The sequence below is a fragment of the Hypomesus transpacificus genome, chromosome 5, assembly GCF_021917145.1.
Source record: "Hypomesus transpacificus isolate Combined female chromosome 5, fHypTra1, whole genome shotgun sequence".
In the NCBI taxonomy this organism is placed as follows: domain Eukaryota; kingdom Metazoa; phylum Chordata; class Actinopteri; order Osmeriformes; family Osmeridae; genus Hypomesus; species Hypomesus transpacificus.
The window spans coordinates 607,172-629,575 of record NC_061064.1 but is presented as its reverse complement, the minus strand read 5'-3'; the positions used below and the strand labels follow the sequence as shown (position 1 = coordinate 629,575).

At 46.5% G+C, this 22,404-nt stretch overlaps 3 protein-coding genes across 3 annotated transcripts; all 3 read right to left on the bottom strand.

Annotated features, from left to right (window-relative positions):
- Nucleotides 1-197: 197 nt before the first annotated feature.
- On the bottom strand, nt 198-12,800 carry kif4 (kinesin family member 4). Its single transcript, XM_047020789.1, has 31 exons — nt 12,480-12,800; nt 11,947-12,079; nt 11,748-11,862; nt 11,385-11,575; nt 11,141-11,230; nt 10,653-10,819; nt 10,228-10,322; nt 9,583-9,702; nt 8,990-9,165; nt 8,822-8,883; nt 8,313-8,445; nt 8,095-8,153; nt 7,797-7,902; nt 7,455-7,574; nt 7,155-7,337; nt 6,710-6,813; nt 6,300-6,444; nt 6,019-6,129; nt 5,764-5,847; nt 5,028-5,138; nt 4,700-4,855; nt 4,243-4,340; nt 3,760-3,889; nt 3,236-3,406; nt 2,782-2,904; nt 2,430-2,507; nt 2,219-2,317; nt 1,784-1,951; nt 1,374-1,502; nt 843-962; nt 198-531 (listed from the first exon to the last, which is right to left on the bottom strand). Exons 2-31 carry the CDS (start codon nt 12,067-12,069, stop codon nt 340-342), a joined length of 3,759 nt encoding a protein of 1,252 aa, XP_046876745.1. The 5' UTR covers nt 12,070-12,079; nt 12,480-12,800; the 3' UTR covers nt 198-339.
- Nucleotides 12,801-13,356: 556 nt separating this feature from the next.
- mrps12 (mitochondrial ribosomal protein S12) lies at nt 13,357-14,635 on the bottom strand. The gene is made up of 3 exons (XM_047020491.1): nt 14,464-14,635; nt 14,139-14,192; nt 13,357-13,956 (listed from the first exon to the last, which is right to left on the bottom strand). Exons 2-3 carry the CDS (start codon nt 14,188-14,190, stop codon nt 13,574-13,576), a joined length of 435 nt encoding a protein of 144 aa, XP_046876447.1. The 5' UTR covers nt 14,191-14,192; nt 14,464-14,635; the 3' UTR covers nt 13,357-13,573.
- Nucleotides 14,636-16,641: 2,006 nt separating this feature from the next.
- Nucleotides 16,642-20,255, bottom strand: LOC124468239 (neuronal PAS domain-containing protein 4B-like). Its single transcript, XM_047020899.1, has 9 exons — nt 20,081-20,255; nt 19,705-19,856; nt 19,454-19,556; nt 18,996-19,287; nt 18,771-18,880; nt 18,507-18,642; nt 18,091-18,383; nt 16,807-17,238; nt 16,642-16,670 (listed from the first exon to the last, which is right to left on the bottom strand). The coding sequence occupies exons 1-9, from the start codon at nt 20,253-20,255 to the stop codon at nt 16,642-16,644; spliced, it is 1,722 nt and encodes a 573-aa protein (XP_046876855.1).
- Between the last annotated feature and the right edge of the window lie 2,149 nt (nt 20,256-22,404).

The window sequence follows — 22,404 nt, the reverse complement described above, 5'->3', positions numbered from 1 at the left end:
GGAAACAATTTCCAGTAGTAAAAGCATTTGCTTAAGGTTTTTCATCTTCATAAACACATTCACTATAGACCAATCCAACATCTAAATTAGTGCATTTGATCCCTCATAATTAGAACATGTAAGGCATTTCATCAGTTATACTCTCCAGTCACTTCTCTTGAAGATTCCTCACAAGAGTGGTGCCCAACAACAAATAATCATTTGCTACAATTTATTTAAGGAACTACACACATACATCACATTGACAAAAGACTCACAAAACAGTAAGACCATACAAAACAGGACAGTCCTACGGAGTGCACCACAACGCTGGAGTCACTGCTAATCTGCCTCCCGTCCTTACGACTCCTCTCTGATAGGAGTACAACCAGAGAAGTAACTGTTCTGACAGCTGGTCAGGACTCGCTTCTTCTTCTTCAGGAAGCTGACGGTGTTTCGCTCTTCTTCTTCCTCATCTTTTTCCTCAGTGACAGGTTTCCTCTGAAGTCTGAGGTCAGCAGGAAGGTGTCCTATGTCCCCGATCTGCAGCACCTAGACCAACAGAGATTGTTAATAATGATCCATGTTAAAAATTCATTTAGCAGACGCTTTTCTCCAAAGTGACTTAAAAGAGGGGGAGTTGAACACACAACCTCTTGATCTTAAGTCAAACACTGTGCCACTGAGCTATACCCAATAAGGTCATTATATTTTACGCTTCCTTAGTCACCTCAACACAACTGCCGTAAAACAAGCAACTACAAAGGCTCTGGCATAGCAGCCACGGCACTAGTGTATAGTCTAAAGCTACTGGTCTAGCGCTCTGAGAAACAGCAGATGCGTCTAGTATGATGGGAGCCTACCTTCTTGGTGGGTGTGACGCAGGGGGGCTGGAAGAAGGTGGCGTTCCCTGCGCTGGAGGCTGTGGGGTCCTGGGGGATGTAGACCGAATCCTTGGACCTGTCGTCTGTTTCGTTGGAGTCCTGTGAAAAGCAGCAGACAAGGACAAGACATTACACAACCTCGCCTAGATCACAACTACATCTAAACCGATGCTGTGATTCAAACACAGGTGCCCTACTAGTGAGGTCAATAGGTATTTGGTGTGAACAGCTGTGAAAGTTACTAAAACATACCAGGTAAACAGTTTTTTGTGGGAAGGAATATTAAGGAAAAATAATAATAATCTCAGCCTTACATGTGCATTTGTGGATAAAGGGTTTAAATCAACATCACTATATCTTCACTTATAATTAAACTGTTCTGTATCAGATCACTTTTCAGTCAGTATGTAAGTCTGAATATAAATGTTGACAACCTGTAAAAACGAATTAACTGCTTCCTACTGGTTTAGCCATTTATGGAAATGTGACCGACCCTTGCTCCCAACTTACCATGCTCTGGGACATCTGGGCTTCCATGTTACGACATTTCTCATGATCACACTGGCAGTTCTCCCCACACGTCATCTTGCCCTTGCGACACCGGCACAGTCTGTTGCCACAGCGACCCTTACAAGCACACTAAACAGACAGGAGCACAGAGACACACAGCGACCATTGATGTTTTGTCTTCTACATAAACATGAATACGTCAAGTAAGTATACACCCCTAGTTAACAGACTGCTGTACTGGTATGTTGCCCAATGTGATGTCAAAACTGTATTAGGCATATCTTACACATACAGTATAGATACATTGGTTTAATGTATAGACTATCTGCTGCACTTAATACAAGCGCTTCTGTACAGTGCTTTTGATGAAAGCCGCTAAATCAATACGCCTTCTAACAACCCTGTCTTACCCCGGTTTCCCTGGGTTTCTTCAAGGTCTTGCGGCTTTTGTCGTTTGCGACGGGGCGCCATTCTTCCTCCTCCTCTTCCTCCTCCTCCTCTTCCTCAGACACCAACTCGTCCAGGTCGATAGCCATCTTTGTGGGGGCCCGTGCCGTGGTGAAACGCCTTCCTTTGGGCTGCAAGAGGGCAAGGTTAGGATGTTATTGCTGCACTGTAGTTGAGATTATTACAGTTATGTACCGTGCCTGGTAGCAAAGATGTGGTTACTTTGCACAGTGCAGAGTAAACACAGACCGTTGTCCCTGACCACCGACATACTGTTTTCTGCTGTTCTTTCGACATGCACTATTTGTACGTCGCTTTGGATAAAAGCGTCTGCTAAATGAACTGTTACCATCTTCAGACCAGCTGTGCAGCTGGCGTGTGGAGATGCGTGGCCTCACCTTAGGGGGGACGTACTCAAAGGAATCGTCAGGAGACTCCCCAGTCAGCGGGAGGGTGTTGATCTTTCGACCACTGGCCAACTGGAGCAGTGTCAGTTTCTGCAGACGCATGAAAACACATCTTTACTCTTAAGTCACACGATCACAAAAAAACGGTGGTGGATGTGCGTTCCGACCTCGTTCCCGGGTGAGGTGGAGTGGCGGCTCTTACCTGTCGGAACTGTTCGTTTTCTTCCGTAAGTTTCTGGTTCTTGTCACTCAGTTCCCGCATCTTTTCAATCTCTTCCTCCTGAGGATGGAATAGTGGGCGAGAGGGACACAGACAGAGAGAAACAGACACAGACTTGAGTGAGGGGTCAGGACCTTCAAATCCCACCAGCCGAGGAGCGTTGATCAGGAAGCAGTCAGGAGGTCAGGTGACTCCCAGTCAAGAGGTCAGGTGACTCCCAGTCAGGAGGTCAGGTGACTCCCAGTCAGGAGGTCAGGTGACTCCCAGTCAAGAGGTCAGGTGACTCCCAGTCAAGAGGTCAGGTGACTCCCAGTCAAGAGGTCAGGTGACTCACCTGGAACTTGAGGCGCTGCAGCAGCTCTCTCTCCCGTTTGGAGGTGCGGTCGTCCTCGGGCTGCCTCAGCTCCTCCCTGGCCCCGTCAGGCTTGTTCTGCAGCTGGCTGAGCAGGTACAGCACCTGAGGATGACCCAGACGGGAACCACCAACACACATTCACATTCAGTCATCCCTGGAGACTTCAAATTAAATGTATTTAATACAAAAAAGTGACATACACAGTGGTTCGTGCAGCACACAATCAAGGACTAGAAGGGCACCATTGTAATTCTATTACAGCGGATAATGCCAGGAAGGTCTGTGTTACAAGTGACAAAGAAATCAAGAAAAGGAGGAAGGGAAATAAATAGAGGAAGGAATTAACTAAAAAAAAAAAAAAAAGGTCAAAAGACGGAGGTCGAGGATAAAAGAGACCCTGCCCAAAAGTGACGGTTGCCGCGACGACGCTCACCTTCTCCTGGTGCCTCAGTTCCAGCTCCACCAGGCGCTGCTGATGCTCCACCTCCATGGAGGCCATGAGCTTCCTCTCGTCATACAGCATCTTCTGCAGGTCCAGCAGGTTGGCTCGCTCCTGCTTCAAGTCGCTCTCCTGCTTGCCGTTCGCCGTCTTGGCCGATACCAACTGCGGCGCGGGGGCAAACGTGGGGGGGTTCAAATCAACGCTCGTTTAGCAAATGGTTTATATGCAGAAGGACTACTTTGCAGCTCCCGGTGCAATAAAAGTGTGAGAAACCCCCCCCCCACACACACACACACAATTAACATAGTGGAATCTGTGGAATCTGTCAAATAAGAGGCTTGCGTGCAAGTCATGTGCCTAAGGTCTATGACACGTTATGAATGAATACAATATGAAAAGTAAAACGAATTGGGACACTGGAGGTTTTCAAACCCATCGCGGCACTGATGCTCAAAGGCAGAGAGAGACAGAGAGAGAGACAGAGAGAGAGACAGAGACAGGTGCGAGGCACCTACCTCAGACATGAGGACCTTCAGGGCACACTTGGCCTCCATGATGGTGGTGATGGTGTCCCAGCGCTGCTTCATTCGCACCTCCCCGTCCGCATCCAGAACCTTCTGCTGCAGGTCGGCTATCTGGGCGTTCCTGTAGAGGACGTTAAGGGAAGCCAGTGGAACCGAAATTCATTATAATAAGCCATTATTGTCAGTATTAAAAGGGGATAGATGGCCAGAGTTAAGAAGGTTGAACACTCCTTTCTTATATAAATGGGGATGGTTATAGCTCATAAAAAGCCTTAACTACGTCGTCAACATGTTTTTTTTTCAATAGCTATATCCGTCGTTTCTGTTTCTGTGTCCTGTTTTCTGCCTTCCATTCCAAACCGTGACCAGCGCCAGTCTCCCGTCTCAGCAGAAATGACGGCAAACCCCACCCTACCACCTTAACTAACACATTTTCTGCAGGAACCCCCTGCCCCCGCAGCGAGGCCCACTCACCTGAGGCCCATCTCCGTCTCCAGGTTCTCCACCTGCTTGCCCACAGACGCCTCCAGCTGCCCCTGGCTCTCCAGCTCCGACATGATGAGGGTGCGCCGCTATGGAACGAGAGAGAGAGAAGTACATTTAGTCATTTAGCAGACGCTCTTATCCAGAGCGACTTACAGTAAGTAAAGGGACATTCCCCCCGAGGCAAGTAGGGTGAAGTGCCTTGCCCAAGAACACAACGTCATTTGGCACGGCCGGGAATCGAACTAGCAACCTTCTGATTAATAGCCCGATTCCCTAACCGCTCAGCCATCAGACCCCCCCCCCCCCCTCATTACCACGTTTATTCCCCCCAGGAGAGACACCCCCATGTTTATTGTTCCTTCCCACTACTGAACAGTCAAATCCAATCCAAATGACCTGTGTGGTCCAGTACAACAGAGAGAGGGTCCCTGGGAGCTCTGCTCACCCTGATCTTGGCAGCCGGCTTCTCCCCCGCGTCCATCTGCTGCCTTAGCTGGCACACCTCCTCCGCCAGGATCTTCCGGTCCTCCAGCAGGTCCCGCAGGTGGCGCCGGGCCTCCTCCGTGCTCACGAGCACCTCTACCTCGTTCAGGAGCCAAGCCTGCCCAAACACACACGGACACACACACACACACACAGAAAGAAATCATTACACAAAACAACTCTCCACCATTTTCCCCACAACAGTTTGGAAAAGCAGCAAATTACATTTTTAAAACCTGGAAGCCAGGTCTTTCCGCACAAACACACACAGCAAACAGACATGTCAGGACCTTGACTCTGCCAGCGGCTCCGTCGATGCCCTTGTGGACGTCCTTCCTCCTCTCGGCCACCTCGCTCCTCTTGTGCAGCGCGTCCTTCAGACGCTTGTTTGCAGCGGCCGCCTGGAGGGGCACAGCTGAGTTACCCCTGGACCATCACTACCCCAGGCCTCCACACACACACGCTGACCCCTGGACCATCACTACCCCAGGCCTCCACACACACACTGACCCCTGGACCATCACTACCCCAGGCCTCCACACACACACTGACCCCTGGACCATCACTACCCCAGGCCTCCACACACACACTGACCCCTGGACCATCACTACCCCAGGCCTCCACACACACACGCTGACCCCTGGACCATCACTACCCCAGGCCTCCACACACACACTGACCCCTGGACCATCACTACCCCAGGCCTCCACACACACACGCTGACCCCTGGACAAACACTACCCCAGGCCTCCACACACACACACACGCTGACGGGGGTCAGACACAGCTGTCCGTCTCCACTAGAACGTGGGACTTTCAGTTCTGGTTTTGGGTTCTTAAGTGTTAGACCGCCAGCTGACTGGAAGGAGAGGAACGTGCACCTTGACAAGAATTATGACCAGATCAGATGGTCCTATAAGAACCTCTTCGGAGGCGTGAGGGGCAGAGGACGGTATTTATATAGATGGTGAGTAGATGAGGCTCACAGATGGATGAAAAGCCTAGAGCAGATGATTGAAGCCTCACCTCCTCAGTCTTGCGCCGCAGGACGTTGGCCTGATTCTGGAAGTCTCTCTCCAGCTTCAGCATCTCGTATTGGCGCTTCCGGTCCTGTCGCACAACAGCACGCTTTAGTGTCCCGTTCAGATCATCTCACGACTCAGAAATGGTAACATGAATAAACTTCCATCACATCCAGCCAGGTTGTTGAAAACCAGGACATGAGGAAGCGTTTCAGAGGCCACAGTGAAAGGGGGTGTGGTCAAATCCAACCCAACGCACCTTCTCCTTTAGCTGAAGCACCTCTTTGTCCTTCTGCGTCTTCCAGACCCTGAACTTCTCAGAGTCCTCCTTCATCTGCCTCATCAGCTGCACCCTCTGGGCTTTCATAGCCTACAGGAAGCAGGAAACAGGAAGCAGACAAGCCACCATCAACAACCACATCAATTCTGAATTGTGTAATTGTGTTACTTATTAATGAGATTAATGAGATTAATTTAATGAGTAAATACAATGTGTGTCAGGAGAAGGGGACTAAATAAATCCCCGCTCAATGGGAGTACCTGAATTTCTACATTGAGCTTGTTAACGCTGCGGACGGAAGACTCTTTGATCTTTAGGAGCTTGGATTGTTCCAGAAGCTTCTTCTTCATGTCCGTGATCTGTCCCTCCAGCTCCTGCAGCCTCTTCCTGCGCTGCTCGCTCAACCTGGGAGGAGTAGGAGGAAGAAGAAGAAGAGGAGGAGGGGGGGAACATGAGGAGGGAGGAAGAAGGTAGGAGGAGGGGGAAGGTGGGGGAGCAGGAGGAGGAGGGGGGGAGCAGGAGGAGGGGGGAGGATGGAGGAAGCAGGAGGAGGGGGCAGGAGGAGGAGAAAAACAAGAAAAACCTTGTTTCCTGCTTGAAGCACACTGGCATCAGACATCTAAGTAAAGACGACCCTGAACATATTCTGGTGACATGAAACTTGTCCTACTTGGCCTGGTTTGTGTCTTTCTTGGTGGAGTGGAGAACCATGATGAGGTCCTCCTTCTCCTTCTGCAGAGAGCCAACCGACACCTGCAGGCTCTTGATGTTGTTCTGCAATGTAACACCACAGTGCATCCACGTTATTCTACATTTAAAGTGCTGTTCTGTACTGTAACACCACAGTGCATCCACGTTATTCTACATTTAAAGTGCTGTTCTGTACTGTATCCTGCTGCTGTTGCAAACGGCAATTTCCCCACTGCGGGACAAATAAAGGATTATCGTATCTTATGCTGCATTGTAACACTACAGTGCATACATAGAGCGTTTGACTACAGATCATAAAGGTCACGGGTCCAAAAGCTTGTTTTATAACTTTATCATTTATAATGATAAATGATAATATTCATGTAATAATATTAATAATTCTGTTTTAGCGTTTGAACACCGACCTGATGTTCCACCTCCATGGGCTCCAGCTTGGTGTCGTTCTGACACATCTTCTTCACGTACGCCTCCTTCAGCGCCAGCACTTTGTTCAGCTCAATCAGCTCCTTGGACATCTGGGCTTGACGCAAAGCATGCTGGGTAGTGAAGCCTTCTGGGGAGTTCTTTTCATTCATGGCACCAGCGCTCTGTGTGAAGTAGACAGTTGGAACACATCAGTACTGTACTCCCACACACACAAACTTTTCGATACATAAAAAAAAGAAAAAACCAAGATGGCATCTGAAAGTGACGCCAAAACGTACGCCAGGCGAGCCGTCTACTGGGGTGTTTCTTCCACTCCCTGAGGCCTGGCCGTCCTCCCCCTCCTCACCTCCTCCTGAAGACAGGGCCTCGATGCTGGCGGCTAGGCCAGCACCCTCATCCTGAGGGGACAAGGAGACAACAGTCACACCCAGACGACCAGGGCTCGCAGGTCACTTGTTTCCCCTCACTGTCCCAGTACTGTCCCAAAGTGCAAGATAAACCGTCCCAAACTGAAATTGACCCGTCACAACATGTAAATTCTTGCATTTTTGGATTTTGCCTGGCATGGCTATAACACCGTACAAGGAGGAGGGGAGGGGAGAGGAACCTGCTGTTTTCACCTGGAGATGTATGATGATCTGCTGCAGACTCTGGATCACCTCCACATTCTCCTTGAGCTCCTGGTCTTCCAAAGTCTCCATCACCTTCTGCAGGTCAATCTTACACCTGCACCACAAACGCATTCGTTTTTTGACGAAGAGAATACACGTCGCCCTCAACTTGACATGAGCAAATACCTTACTGCCATGGAATGATTCAGTATTTCTAACTGAAATTGTGTTTGAAATGGTTCCGTTTTGCGTAAGCCCTCGCAGTCATGAACCGGTGGAACGACGGGCGTCCGGAGACCAGACTCACGCTGCGTGCTCCTTCAGCTCCTCCAGCTTGCACTGCAGTCTGTCGTTCACCTGCTCAGTCTGCGAGGAGACAGGAACACACGTTCGCACGTTACCTTCACGTTGTCTTCAGTTAGCACTAAGCCAGTGTCATCCAAAGCCACATTCAAAATGCTGCATGTATAGGAAAAGTAGGAAGGAACAAAAGGTTGACAGTGAAAGCGACCCGGCCCGCCTCACCATGATGATCCTCTCGAACATGAGGGCGGTCTGCCCGGCTGCCTCGCTCAGCTCCCGGCTCAGCTTGGAGTTCTCGTCCTGCAGCACTCGCGTCCTCTCCAGCAGCTTGGACGTGCTGTCCCCTGGCTCGTACCTGGGGAGGGAGGGGGACAGGCGGGGGGGGGGGGAGACACACCGGAGTCAAGTCTGTGAGTCTCCCGTGAGTGTGCTGTTCCAAGTCCCTCACCCTAAACACGACGGGTTAGGTAAGAGTGGTATGTTTGAGTGTGGCGTCAGATGGCTGAGCGGTTAGGTAATCGGGCTATAAATCTGAGGGTTACCGGTTCAATTCCCGGCCGTGCCAATTGACGTTGTGTCCTTGGGCAAGACACTTCACCCTACTTGACTCTGGGGAATGTCCCTGTACTTACAGTAAGTCGCTCTGGATAGGAGAGTCTGCTAAATGACTAAATGTAAAAAAGAAATCTTTGCTGCAGTGCCGCAGTGCTGCAGGTAGAGTCGGTCCTCACCCAGAGACCGCAGGCAGCACCCCTCCACGTGCATGCAGAAGCATGACCTGCAGCTCCTGGACCTGCAGACCAACAACAAACCTCTTCAATACACAGAAAATAAAATTCAAAACACAAAAAAAAAACTAGTTTGTTTGGACTAAAGAGCAGTCTGGAGCATCCGGGTACCTGCTGCTTGAGGTGCTTCATCTCAGCAGCTCTGGGGTCAACGTTGACCACGGGCTTGTTCTTGATCTTGCGTGCTCGGTCGGCGTAACGCAGGGTGTTGATGGTCTCCTCCATGTTGGAGTCGGCGGGGCTAATGCAGGCGATCATCAGGGTGTGGCTGTTCCCCCCCAGAGCGTCTGAAAGGGGGGAAAACAACCATCTTATTGGGATGTATCGAATCCTTTATTCACGTTTAACACATATCGATCAATGCTCGATTGTTCGTGTGAATTCTTTAGTAAATAGTGAAGTTGTCGTTTCTCAAAGTTTTCGATCAGTGTTATGAATCTCGCCGGAACTTTATGGGTTATATTTGACTAATGCAACATCTCCCTCAACACACAACATTGTCATGTCAGGTCTGATAAGGAGGTCTTTATGGACAGGGCTGTAATCCGGCAGCATCAACAAGAAGAACAATGCACTTCTGATTCTTGATCTTCTGCTGCACTTTCTGAATGCACCATTTTCTACATCACTTTGGATGTAAGGCGTCTGCTAAATGAATTAAATGTATAATGTAACAGGCATTGTTGTTTGTTACGAGTCCTTACCCTGCAGCAGGCGGGTGAGCTTGGAGTCTCTGTAAGGGACAAAGGTGGCTTTCTTGCTGTCATCACCCAGGGCACTGATCACGTTCCCCAGGGACAGCAGGCCTCGGTTGATGCTGATGCCTGCGACACAGGATGACAACACAATACCAGAATGACTCAGCTCATGCCTATGTATGGGAGTCAGGTGGCTGAGAGGTTAGGGAGTCGCGCTAGTAATCAGAAGGTTGCCGGTTCGATACCCGGCGGTAACAAATGACGTGTCCTTGGGCAAGGCATTTTACCCTACTTGCCTCGGGGGGAATGTCCCTATACTTACTGTAAGTCGCTCTGGATAAGAACGTCTGCTAAATGAATACATGTAAATGTCTATGTTGCAATTAGGAACTAATAAGTAAGAATTACATAATGTTGTTTTGCAGTTTTTACAAGTGATCTCAGAGGGCTACAACAATTCCCTTAGAACTGCACCCTAAACCCAACCTAAAACCCTTTGAGGGAAAAAAATCCCTGGAAAACAGAGGGGGATCTCCTCTTCCAGAGACAGTTGGTGATACCGAGGAGTGCTAATTATAGGCTGAATACAATCAGGCAGTAAGAAAAGATATCATTAGAAATGTGGTGGATGGTCACATGGCTCCTGCCCACCTTCCTTCAGACGGTCCCCCTCTGCTTTGGTCTTCTTCTGCCTCTCCGAGCCGGCCAGATCCACCAGGTGCAGCTTCGACACGATGGAATCCGTCCTCATTATTTGGACACAAAAACAGTTATTAAAAAAAAAAATATAGTAATAAAGCTACAGTCTATATCTTGAACAGCAGATGTCAGTGTGGCACATTTTTCACAAAACTAGAGGTAAGGGCAAGCCAATGTCATCCAAATAAGATGACTCATATCATACAGATGAGAGTAGAGTAAGAGATCTAAATCCTTAGAGCTATCCACTTCTGATTTTGTTCGATCTAAATGCACGATTCATCACTGTGGATGAAAGCATCTGTTGAATAAATAAAAAACGTTCAAACGTCAGATGTCGTGAGAGTGTGTGCAGTGGATCAGGCCGGCTGACTGACTTGTCTCCGCCGCGGCGCTGCTCCAGGGTGATGGTGAAGATGGCGTGGGAGCGGGAGGAGGCTGCGTTCATGGCCGTGGAGCCCACGGTACGGGCTGCGTTCCCCAGCTCCAGGCACCCCACCATCTCACTAGCAGACAGCACCTGCCGCTCAGTCAGGCCCACGATCTACATGGGGACACAAGCTGAATTGTTACTTATTTATATTATAATTGTATTATTGTATCATTTTCTAACTATTCATGTGGACATGTACCTAATAATCAAATGTAATCTTGTACATATATAAAAGGTTCCCTGGACAGTCATTTTATAGACATTCTGTATTCTTTGAATTGTCAGCACATATCTTTTCAGATTGATCTGGATTTTGCTTTAAATAGAATTGTCCCTTTTTGAATATCCGCCCATTCATATGTTTAATTAGTATATTTAAGGCAATTACTCATTCAGACTCGTTCACCAAGCACCTTCCAGTCAGCCACTAACCTTTATTCCCTCCTTTGGGTCTTCCCGAATGCTGAGGGCTGGTTTATCCTTAGCCATACAGAGCAAGTCCAAGACATCCTCATTATAGATCTACAAGAAAAGGTTTCAAACCAAAAACCCAAACCAAGTTACTCACAAGAGGATGCCTCCACGATAACATCTGACAATGTTTCCAAAGACAAACATAAACGGTCACACAAGAACTAAAAATGTTCTAGAACAAGAATACTAACTTCACCCATACCTCCAAATAAGACACTGCCAGACTAAATTGACATTCTGATCTCTTGACTTTTTCCTGGAAGATCATTCTGACCACCCTGGGGATGACCCCAACTGTAGGCTCACTCTCCTGGGAAGAGGTGTAGGTTCCTCCCATCGAAAAGGTTTTCCCAGACCCGGTCTGCCCATAAGCAAGCACTGTGGCGTGATACCCTGAGAAATGACACAAATTGATCATCCATTTCTACGGAAAGAAATGCAATGGAGTCATAGGTATCCATCATCAAATATGCGTGTGGATATATTCTGATTAATTAGTGTCTCAAATGTTGTATGTGGATAACACCGAGTCTTGTCTGCACAAGTAATGACTCGGCTTAATTACCTTTGAAAAGGCCAGATAACAACGGTGAAACGGCGACGTTGAATACTTCCTCTTGTTCAGCCATTGGGTCAAATACATAATCGTATGTGAACGCCTTTTCGGAACCGACAATTACCTAAATTGAAGATGGCAAGCATAACAGTCACTCTAGAGTAGCCTAACAAAGCCTGAAATGGTGTTCAAAAAAACAACTGCTGACCTGCGGCTCCCCAGACACAAAAGTGAGACAACCCTGACATCCCTCGTTGATTTCTTTTGGCACAAGCGGACGACACCGCAAAGCAACCCGCACAGGAATCCCCTTATCGTCGTCCTTTAACATGCTGCAAAATCTGTCAAGTAGAAACCAAGATTATGTTATCAGAACATTCCTTTTTGTTACTTAGCGCTAACAGCAAACGTTCTTAAACTTAAAGGATGGAGATCACATTGGTAAGCAAAACAATGTCTACAGTAGACATGTTGTGATCATAAAGCCTTGGACCACAGATTATTGACATGCTACTTAGTAGTAGCAAAAACGAGAAATCATCAATAATCTCCGACAGATAGCGGTCAAATTGAGGGCCCAACATGGGAAGTCTAGCTAGCTAACGCGTTTGCTACCTTTATAAACACTGCTGGTTACTAGCCTTTATATTGTCCTACCACTATCAGCAATTGACAACAAAAAAACTAAAGTTCAAGACAAACATTTTGCAAAGTATTGTAAAATCATGAATAGTTCCATACCTTTTCCTTAGCCAGCTGCCAATTTATATTTACTTTACCGTAGCTAAATTTCGCCAGAAACAACCTGACGCTCCCGTCCTGGCTGAGTACTGTATGGGACTAGCAAAAACGTTTGTCTTCCAAAATCAAGTGGACAACGTTTTTCTGGGGATAAACAATAGCAAGATCCTTGTCAGTTTCTTTTACCGTTTAACTACTTTTGTGATACTAATAATGTCATGTGTTAACATTTAGCTAGAGTTCGTCAGAAACGTTTGACTCGCTGTTGTTTTGTCTCGATAATCCTTGCAATGGTTTTCATGATTCTGCTGCCCGCCACTTTCAAACACCGCTCCGCCTTTCCGACGCGTCTTCCGTCAAGCGTAATTACCACAGGGTACGTTTGTTCTAGGCACCGCAACATCCCACTGGTGCACTTCTAAACTGAAGATCGCTGGTTTTTAGATCGGGGCTGGAATATACGTTGATGCTGTACCTAGAGTTATAAACTTTATATAAAAACAAATACTTTCATAGCTGAGCGACCCTTAGGTGAAACTCATTTTCTAAGCAGTAATAACATCTTTGACTGAACCATCGAGAAGTTGGTAGCAGTGGAAAAGTTCTCTTTCAGAAAGTAGAAGTACTACCATGGGTTTGTTTCAACACTGAGTCGGCAGATGAACAGGTCATCTACTCAAAAAACGGTTAATTATCAGTTCTAGGAGGTTGGAATAAAATGGCTGGCTCCATGAATGGGCCAAACAAACAAGTACCCATTAAACTTCAACTTTTCACCTCTGAAAATTATTCTTAATATTAACTTGAATGTCCCAAAACACTGGGGGAAAAACACAAGACTTTTCAACACAAAAAATAATTGACAAGAAAACATGAATGTCACTGAAGATTTATTATATCTGAATACATAACTTTTAAGTACACACATTGGATGAGGGACTTTAATGTTTCAAGTGCAACCAATCACATTTAGATACAAAAATGACATCTTCCACAGAGCACAGATCAGTCTGTGTTCGGAGAACTGTTTATCAGAAACAACCTCCAATCCTTTCTAAAGCAGCCACCAGTCTCCGCCTCGTCTTGTCGTGAGTCTATTGCTTCTTCTTCACAACATGAGCACAGTCATATTTGCCTCTGATTACAGTAAGTTTCACTCCTGGAAGATCCTGTGTCCTCCCCCCTTGAACCAGCACAACATTGTGCTCCTGGAGGTTGTGTCCCTCCCCAGGAATAAAGACAACCGCCTCCTTCCCGTTGGACAGACGAACCCTGGCACATTTACGGTTGGCGGAATTTGGCTTCTTAGGTTTCCGGATGAGCGTCTTCAGAATGACGGCCTTCATCTGAGGTCGCCCGAACATAGCGCTCACGCGAGGGAGGGGAGGGGATGGTTTCCCCCGGCGATGCATTTGATTAAGTGTTGCCATGGTTCTTGAGAGGACTGGTCCAGTCCATGATGAGAGAGACTGCGACACTGCATGAAGACACACACACAAGGAAATTGTAGTCAGCTATTAAGGATAAGCAGAAGACATGCATTTTTCTGAGTTAACTGATGATGGGTTGCTACAGTTTAAAATGAATAAGGGATTGTTGTATAAACGTATTAGAAAATAATCATTCACAACGAGGGGGAAAGGCAGATAAGCCTCATACCTTGTAATAATGATGACAGCATTGGTCTCAAACTCCCTGCCAGTGAAGCCATCCCTGATAAATATAAGGTCATAATCATTTAAGGTAAAGTAAAAATGAACACACCACGTTGATATCACGCTAACTTACATAATGCATTCTGTAATTGAAATAACCACTGCAAACTTTCATTTTGGACAACTGGACGTTTCAAACTCGTTAACTAGATACTGCCAGTGGTCCTAAACTATGCAGTACAGTGCTGTAAAGTATTGGCTAATAGCAGTAGCGTTACCTAAGGTTATTTGTTCATTTGTCAGTATTCTCAAACCCTGACGTTACTTACTTGATTTCTTCTAACAGAGCAAGCGACGTATATCATGAATAGTTAACTACCTTAAAAACGACCTAAAAAAGTTAATTTACAAACGCTTAAGTGGAAAGTAACGTAGATGTCATTCCATGTCTTTTGCCTGGCTAGCTAACTGTGCTCGCGTTTTAATTCATGCATTTACGGCCGGAAGTATGTTAGCAAGTTTTTCCGGTTACGCTGCGTCAACATTAGGTGCGTTCGTTTGAACTTTGTCGGCTGAGTAGTTGAGTAGGGTGCATAAGCGATGTCAGTTCTCCCTCAATGGGTTTGTTTGCTCTGTAAATATATGATCTGTGCATTCTTACAGTCGTAGGTTGTAACTGTCATAGGCTTCAGACAGCTTGTCTGGTCGGGTTTTAAATTAAATGTCAGCCACCTCAATTTACGTGGTAGAACTAATATCAACCTTTCAAACTCTTGTTGAATGCAATGATAGCCTGTGGGCCTATTCCAAATGGAAGACTGGACACCAACTGTGCATAGTTTTGTCTGCAGATGCTGTACCCTCACCACCAAACCGTAACAGACAATCTTTTTAATATTCACATCATGACATCATACGTGATACAATTATTCTTGTTCACAGAAAAGGGCTAATTCTTCACTCAACCATTCATAGAGAGAAAGAGAAAGAAAGAGAGAGACAGAGAGAGAGAGAGAGAAAGAGAGAGAGAGAGAGAGGACTATTGCATAGGGGAAAGGGAGAAGAGAACAGTGGAGTGGTTTGGTTCGAGGATAAGGATTCATGAGGAGATGGTTTCCATGAATGAGGTACGGATGAATGGCTAAAACACAGATGTGTCAGAGAGGGAAGATGAAAGGAAGCTGAGTGGTCTGAATGGATGTGTGGGAGGGGGGAAAGAGGGAGCAAGAAGAGGACATGGATGGACAAAACATCTCAAGTCTGCCTTGTTGTCCTTCATACTCCTTTGTCACCTATGTTTGTCACTTTTCTATATCTGGAACCTATTCAGTCTTCACAACAATGAAGCACAGGATCCAGAACTTTGGAAAATAAATACATGCAGTTTGGAATAAAGTGTTGGAGCAAGACCCAACAGGTTGAGACCAAAAAACAAACTAACAATGCTTTTTAGATTAACCAAACAAATGGTAATCAAGATTTTAGGAAAAGGGGAATATTCAAATTAGATGTTTGCAGGGCTTGTGCAATTATCGTGGTAACAGATAAGAAATGTAATAAATGTTATGTTCCAGAGTGTATTTCGTTGGCATGAGAGACAGATACAGAGAAAAAGTGAATGAGTAAAAAAAAAAAAAGATATGAAGAGAGAGTGAGAGAAGTAGACGGTAGGAAAGAACGAGAGAGCGAGAGATGTGAGAGAGCGAGAGAGAACGTTTGCCACAAGGCTGCAGAAGAGCGTGGGCAGATTATTGTGTCCAAAGTAGAGATCATGAGAGAGACGTCACCACGCGCGTCAGAAGTGGCCTTGACGGTTTTCCCACAATGGAGGGATGTGAATGGCAGAGGGAACAAGCTGTGCTACGGTAGATGAGGGGAAACATTGGTGTCTAACTCTTCTTCAATAACACACAGACTCACTCAAGATTCTTTTTAATTTGTTTCTTTGTACGGATTTTCAAATATATGTGACAGCAATAGGAGAGGACACTTATACAGTATCCATTCCTGCAAAAGTAAAACTGTAAGGGTACACTTTTCAAGGTAGTCATGTCAAATTTTTGAAAATATTATTTGGACATATGATCTGTGGATAATCTGGTAATGCTGTTCCATTTGATAATTATACACATTTAAAATGTCACACATCCTTTAAAACTGTACAATTCAACACATAATAAATATGTATATGATCAATGAAACATACATAACAAACTATCTTCCATAACATAGGAATCAATCCATTACTTAATCAATCCAAAACTGACAACGATCAACTGACTCCAGAGATTTAGTCATTGGAAATAGTCCTTGGAAGTACCTTGAGTCTGGATATCCTTCCTCACCATAAGTGAAAATACACATGTCACTTTATTTCTTTCTGTACACACATTGAATACTTTTCTTTTGAAATGTCTTGTATCTACATTTTTTGCTTAGCCTTTCCAGGAAAAGCGAACGAAATGTGGCAATATGCCATACTTGTCGAAGTAAGTCACAGACTTATTTTAGAACGCAGGGTCACGCAGGCTTCCTCCTGGAGAAGGAAGGAGAGAAGGTAAAGAGAGAAGGTAAGGAGAGACATAAGGATACTGTCACATAACATTAGATGTGTGTTTGCATGCTATTTGCGTGGTAAAGACCAATAAGAGTCCTAACAGAATGATCCTCACCTTGGCGGAAGCTTCGTGAAGCCAAGGTAGTTGAGTGGGAGTTGATACAACTCAGGTTGTTACCCCAAAATGGGGAAATAGAGACATCTGCCTCAAACACTTGATCCATGGCGACCAGTTCCTCCATGAGGAACTGAGCATGGGGCACGGTGTGGGGGCGGGCGGGATGGTCCAGGACAGAGGCAGGCTCCTGGGAGGCAGCGAGAGAGGCGGACACAGGAAACTCAGACGTGTCCATCAGCTCGTCCTCCGCCGTCTCGTTCATGGTTTTCCTAGTTGCTGCCCTGGCAGCCATCGTAGCCCCGCCCACCGCCATGCAGTTAAAAGGCGTCGATTGGACGCTACTGAAATGGTCTACGCCAATAGAATAGTCTCCGCTCATGGGGGTTTGTGGAGAACAGAGGGAGGAGGAAGTGGAGGGAGAGACAGAGCCTGTGGAGTAGGAGGACGGGGATGAGGGAAATGATGAGAGATCTTCATATAAGATCTCCAACAACGCACTCTCTTCATACAGAGAGACATCTCGCTGATGAGATTGCTTGGCCCCCGTCCAGGGGTTGCACTCGCCTTCACAAAAGGAACTCTGGGATCGGGGTTTGGGGGGAGGTGAAGGTGGGAGAGTGGACAGGGGCTGTTTAGGGAAGAGAGACTCGCAGGAGAAGCTCTCGGCTAACGAGCTGAGGTATCTGGCCAAGGTGGAGATCTCCTCTCTCTCTCTCTCCTGCTCTACGGCTGAGGAGAAGAGGAAAGAGCCCGGATGTTGTACGGGGGAGTTCTCAGGGGTCAGGAGCCCATTGGGGGGGCCATTCATGGTTTTCTGGGGGACGTCCACATACAGGGACCCCCAAATCTCTGAAACGCTCATGGTGTTGCACTCACCCTCTCTAAAACCATCAGAGGTCACCTTCCTGTGGTATTCTCTAGGGAGCATCAGTATGGGTTCCTCCGAGGAAATGGACCGTGAGAATCTGTGTGTTCTCTCTGTGCCTCCTAATGTGTGTAGCTTCTGGCAGGAGGAGGCAACTGTGTTGGTTGAGTCTAAACTGAGGTGTAGCCTCTCACCAAAACTAAAACCCCTGGAAAGTTGTGGGGTGTGAGGGGGAGTACAGGCAAACTGGCCCATCTGGTGAGAGAGGAGCATGGATACAGGGGTGAGATACTCGGAGAGGGAGGGGGAGACAGGCTCTGACAGGCCGACCGAGTGAGAGGGAACTCTTTGGTTCAGAAAGTCTGATTCATTCAGGGAGGCAGGAGGAGAGATGGGCGCCGGCCCTAATTTCTCACTGTTCCACTGCTGTCGTCCAAGTATCAAGCTCTCTTCCTCCCGAGATGACATCCTGGAGGGGGGATGCTGATCAGCTGGCTGCATGACCTCGTCAGAGAAGCTTGAACCAGACTGGGCTGTGGTGAAGTCGAAGGACTGGGCCGACAAGCCACTGCTGCTGGGAGTGAACACCTGGTCTGGGCTGGACAGAGCCGAGTGGCGGGGCATGCAGTCACCAGAACTGTAATAACCAGAACTGTGACTCTGTTGTTCCAAACTCAGCTGCTGGCGCAAGGACCATGCCTCTGACTCACTGATGGAGAGAGAGAGAGTTAGAATTGCAACCTCTGTTCGCAAACTTTTTTTCCCATAAAATGCCTTAGGAGTGTACCCCCCCCCCCACCCCCCCCCCCCCGGGCCTAGTCCCCAGGCCTACCTGATGACATAGTTGTTGCAGGTGATGGGGTGCTCCCCACCCCCCATCTGGAGGACCATGTAGAGCCAGACCCAGGAGTGCTCAGCTGTCTCCACCTGCACCACCATCTCCACCTGCTTGTCCACACCCTCACTCACTACAAAGACAGAGACAGAAGAGAGAAAGGGAGGGAGGGAGAGAGAGACAATAAGAATTAATACACTGGTTAGCTCACTAGTAGGCCTAACTTAGGGTTTTTGTGTTAATTCCTGGTGTGGTACTCACACAGGGCACAGTGCTGTGTGGAGGCATGGGAGAGATCTCTGGGATGGAGGAGGCTGTACCAGGACCGCGAGCGAAGAGCTTCCACATCATATCCCAGGTACACCGTCACACTAGTAGAGAAAGTAAAAACAGTGTTCACAATACATCCTGCCAGATAAAGAGCTTATGTAGACAGGATGTTCCTAACACATCCTGCCAGATAAAGACCGCAGGGTTGCTGCTCACCTGTCCTGGGCATCCCAAACCGTCATGTCCCGGAGGTGCTGAGAGTGGAACGAGGCTAGAAAGAAGGAGTGCTCCGGCGGGGGAGTTAGAGGGGGGCCCCCCGGAGTGGTGTGTGCGCTGGGTTTGAGCCTCAGGGGGGTGCAGAAGCACACCCATACAGGGGTGGAAGTGCAGTAGGAGGAGCCAGGGCTGGGCGGGGCCAGGCAGCGAGCCCTGACCAGCATGGTCTTGTTCCCTGTACTCTGCCTCCGGATGAACTTGGAGGTGTTAAAGTCACATCGGAACAGTCGGTCTGGAGGAAAATGGACAGGCATAGCTAAACGTTTCAAATATGAATCAGTAGCTACTTATCATTGGCCAAAAACGATTTCAGATGTTCATCAGTAGCATTAAAAAAAGAAAAATAAATCTCTAGTGTTGATAATAATGTAGATGTGTTCAGATTACTGGATGTTTACCTTTATCTCCAGTGACAGCTGGTGCAAGGTTGCTTCTCATAACAAAGTGGTCACTGGGATCAACGATATCATACACACTGTCACTCTGAGCAATTAGGTCCACCTTTAAAAGAAACGTTTTAATATTAACAAGACACACATTCAATGTTCACCTATTCACAAAGTGATAACAATCCCATTGACCTCGACTGACTTTACTCTTAGTCAAATAGAACCTTCTATTTGTCAGCATTTTGAGAAAGCGTACTTACCATACAGAGACCGAGGTGGTCTATGACGTTTTCTGACAAATACAGAAGCTTTCCTTCTCCTGTCACGACCACCATGAACCCAGCCAGCTCGTGGATCAGCTCTGACAGCTCGTGGAACGACATGAAACCGCTGCTCTGGTCGCATGAAGTGTCTGGGTATACCAGAGAAAACGCAACAGGGGACTTTAGAAAATGCAATTAAAGCGCTGAAACGTGATCTCCACAATCTACTTTGTGTCGCAAAGAACTAGCACCACAGACAGCGCCAGAGACTTTCAGAACTATGGACAGTGAACAGCTCATATGCTACGCGGTTAGGCTACACAAGACAAACTTCTTCATATTATATTTTGGAGGACCAAAATCGTAACCTTACCTTGGGAGAAGAATAGCGACTTTCTGGTGTACATGCAGGCAAGCGACATGATGTGTAGATAGGACAACCTAGCTTTGTCTGTGTCGGTGATAGGGAGAAGATCCTTCAGGTTGCGAATCTCCGCATTGATTTGATCCCTACGCGCCTTAGATGCTCCTTTCGTTGACCGATACATTGTCGATGGACGGCGGAAACGGATCAGCAAAGTGGGCACAATTAAGTAAGATAGCTTGTTCTTTGCGTTTATCTCTCACCCATGAGAGCGTTATGAATTTCCAGTTGTACTGAAACTCGATCACTTGAAACTTAAAGTAATTGGATCCAAACCTTTCTACTCTAAATCATTTACTGACTGTGAGCACGCTTGTGGAGGTCCTTTATAGGCATTGCCTGCCCCTCTATCCCTGTCTCTCTCTGCCCACCCCCCACCCCTCTCTAGCTCTCTCTTTCACTATCTCTCTCTCACACACACTCTCACTCTTTCTCTCTCGCGCGCACCCAAACACTTCAGGTGAGCGTTGGACGCCGCCCACTCTCTCTTCTCTCCCATTCTTTCTCTATTGGAGATGCTTTGAGAATTTATCCTTGTATTTGTACCTTCTCTTTACATTTCTTTGTCTGTCCAGATTATTTATAGAACACGGGGCCATGAAATACATGTTTTGATGGCAAAGACAATCTTTTTTTATAGCTCTCTTCATTCCGAAGCTGACTTGCATTGAGGACAGGTGTGGGCTCGCCATGGCCTCTAACACTGAACCACCGTGATCAATGTGAAGTAATGTTTTTCTCTGAAACAACTGAGCCTTGGTCCTTGAAGGATAAATATGAAAACAGGCTACTGCGGAATGAAGTTATTACTCTTCTCAGGTTGATCTAGTCTTAAGGGAGACGGGCCTGCTGTTTCTACACCTTCTCCTCTCCACGGGGAGCAGAGATTTTTCGTGGGTGGTTAGACCATCTGTTAAAAAATTTAAATGGTGACGAGAGTATTTTTGCAACGTATAAAGATACATATATCGATGCATATGGTTTAGTCTGTTACTTGGCCTGCTTGTTATTCGATCATAGACTAAACATTTTCGAGTCTCTGCAGATGTCCTTTACCTGTTTGATCCTTTCTGCTCGGTCTTCATTCATCAAGTTGCTGCTTGTATCCATCCATTTATGTGCCCATGGCAACAGTCCTTCTGTTACTAAGTAACCACATTGGTGTTCACAAAGATAATCAAGGAAAAATGAAATATCTCATGGGCACAATGTAAGCTTCTATTTATGAGTTTAGCTCGAATTATTTGACTCTTGGACAATAAAACATTGCTGCTCTAGGCTAGCCCAAGAGAGAAAATTAAATATTACTTTTTATCTGATTGTGCTGTATTGTGTTTTTCTACAATACAAATTATTTGAACTTTACATGCACATCCATACACTTCTTAAAGCAGATTTTTCTCTCTACACATAACATATTCAAGTATTACGATTATTCACTCTTTCATTCAAAGGAATGCAATTAATTGAATGAATATATCAGCAATTATTACTCATCTGATTTGCCTTGTCATCTTCGTACCAAGCACATTATCCCTTTAAAGAAATTAGCTCAGAGATCCGAGTTTAAAGTCGATGCCGTTCATATATTCCGTTACTGAAAGCCTTTTCTACTTACCCTGACCTTTGAACCCTACCATCCATTCCATGGAACCCAGTGGTGAAGTCCCTGTCCCAGGTGTGGTCTCCTGTAAGTCCCGCCCACACCCATCTGGTTCTCTGTTCCTCCTACAGACCGTCTGTGCTTCGCTAATCTGCCTCAGAGCGCACCAACACCATCTCCCTTGCCCTCACTGTCCTGGTACTCCACAGAAATATGGTCAAAGCCTGGTTAAGTAACAACAAAACTGGTTAAGTAGTTAGATGAGGGGAAAAAAATGTACATATATTTTTGTGGATTTAGTTTCAAAGAGTGCTGATGAAAATAAATGCAACAGTTGATGGTTTTTGCAATCCTCACATGTTCTCTAAAACATCATATCTCATTGTGACTCACTCCTGACAGTTTCTTGGTGTTGAATGAGCTATATGCTATCACTAGATGTTTCAGTCACTATCTATATGTCGGGACAGTGTGGGAAATCTGAGAAAATCTCACCATGTGACTGAACAAGCCTCTGATGTTCACACGTCACACCCATCTCTTGGGTGGTTGGATATTAAGTATCAAAGGAAACAATAAACAATGAAATGTACATATACAAAATATCTGTTCTCAAGCTACACAGAAACTTGGTTTTATCTTGCAGTTTGATGAACACATGGCACAACAG

Coding starts and splice junctions, on each gene's coding strand:
- kif4 (XM_047020789.1), bottom strand. CDS start 12,069: ATGTTAAAGGACGACGATAAGGGGATTCCTGTGCGGGTTGCTTTGCGG. Junction 11,863..11,946: donor TTGTGTCTGGGGAGCCGCAG/GTCAGCAGTTGT, acceptor TCTTCAATTTAG/GTAATTGTCGGTTCCGAAAA. Junction 7,903..8,094: donor GAGCTGAAGGAGCACGCAGC/GTGAGTCTGGTC, acceptor TTTGTGGTGCAG/GTGTAAGATTGACCTGCAGA.
- mrps12 (XM_047020491.1), bottom strand. CDS start 14,190: ATGGCTTCACTGGCAGGGAGTTTGAGACCAATGCTGTCATCATTATTA. Junction 13,957..14,138: donor GCTGTCATCATTATTACAAG/GTATGAGGCTTA, acceptor GTCTTCATGCAG/TGTCGCAGTCTCTCTCATCA.
- LOC124468239 (XM_047020899.1), bottom strand. CDS start 20,255: ATGTATCGGTCAACGAAAGGAGCATCTAAGGCGCGTAGGGATCAAATC. Junction 19,557..19,704: donor ACCACCTCGGTCTCTGTATG/GTAAGTACGCTT, acceptor TTTCTTTTAAAG/GTGGACCTAATTGCTCAGAG. Junction 17,239..18,090: donor TGGACGACAGCAGTGGAACA/GTGAGAAATTAG, acceptor CCTACTCCACAG/GCTCTGTCTCTCCCTCCACT.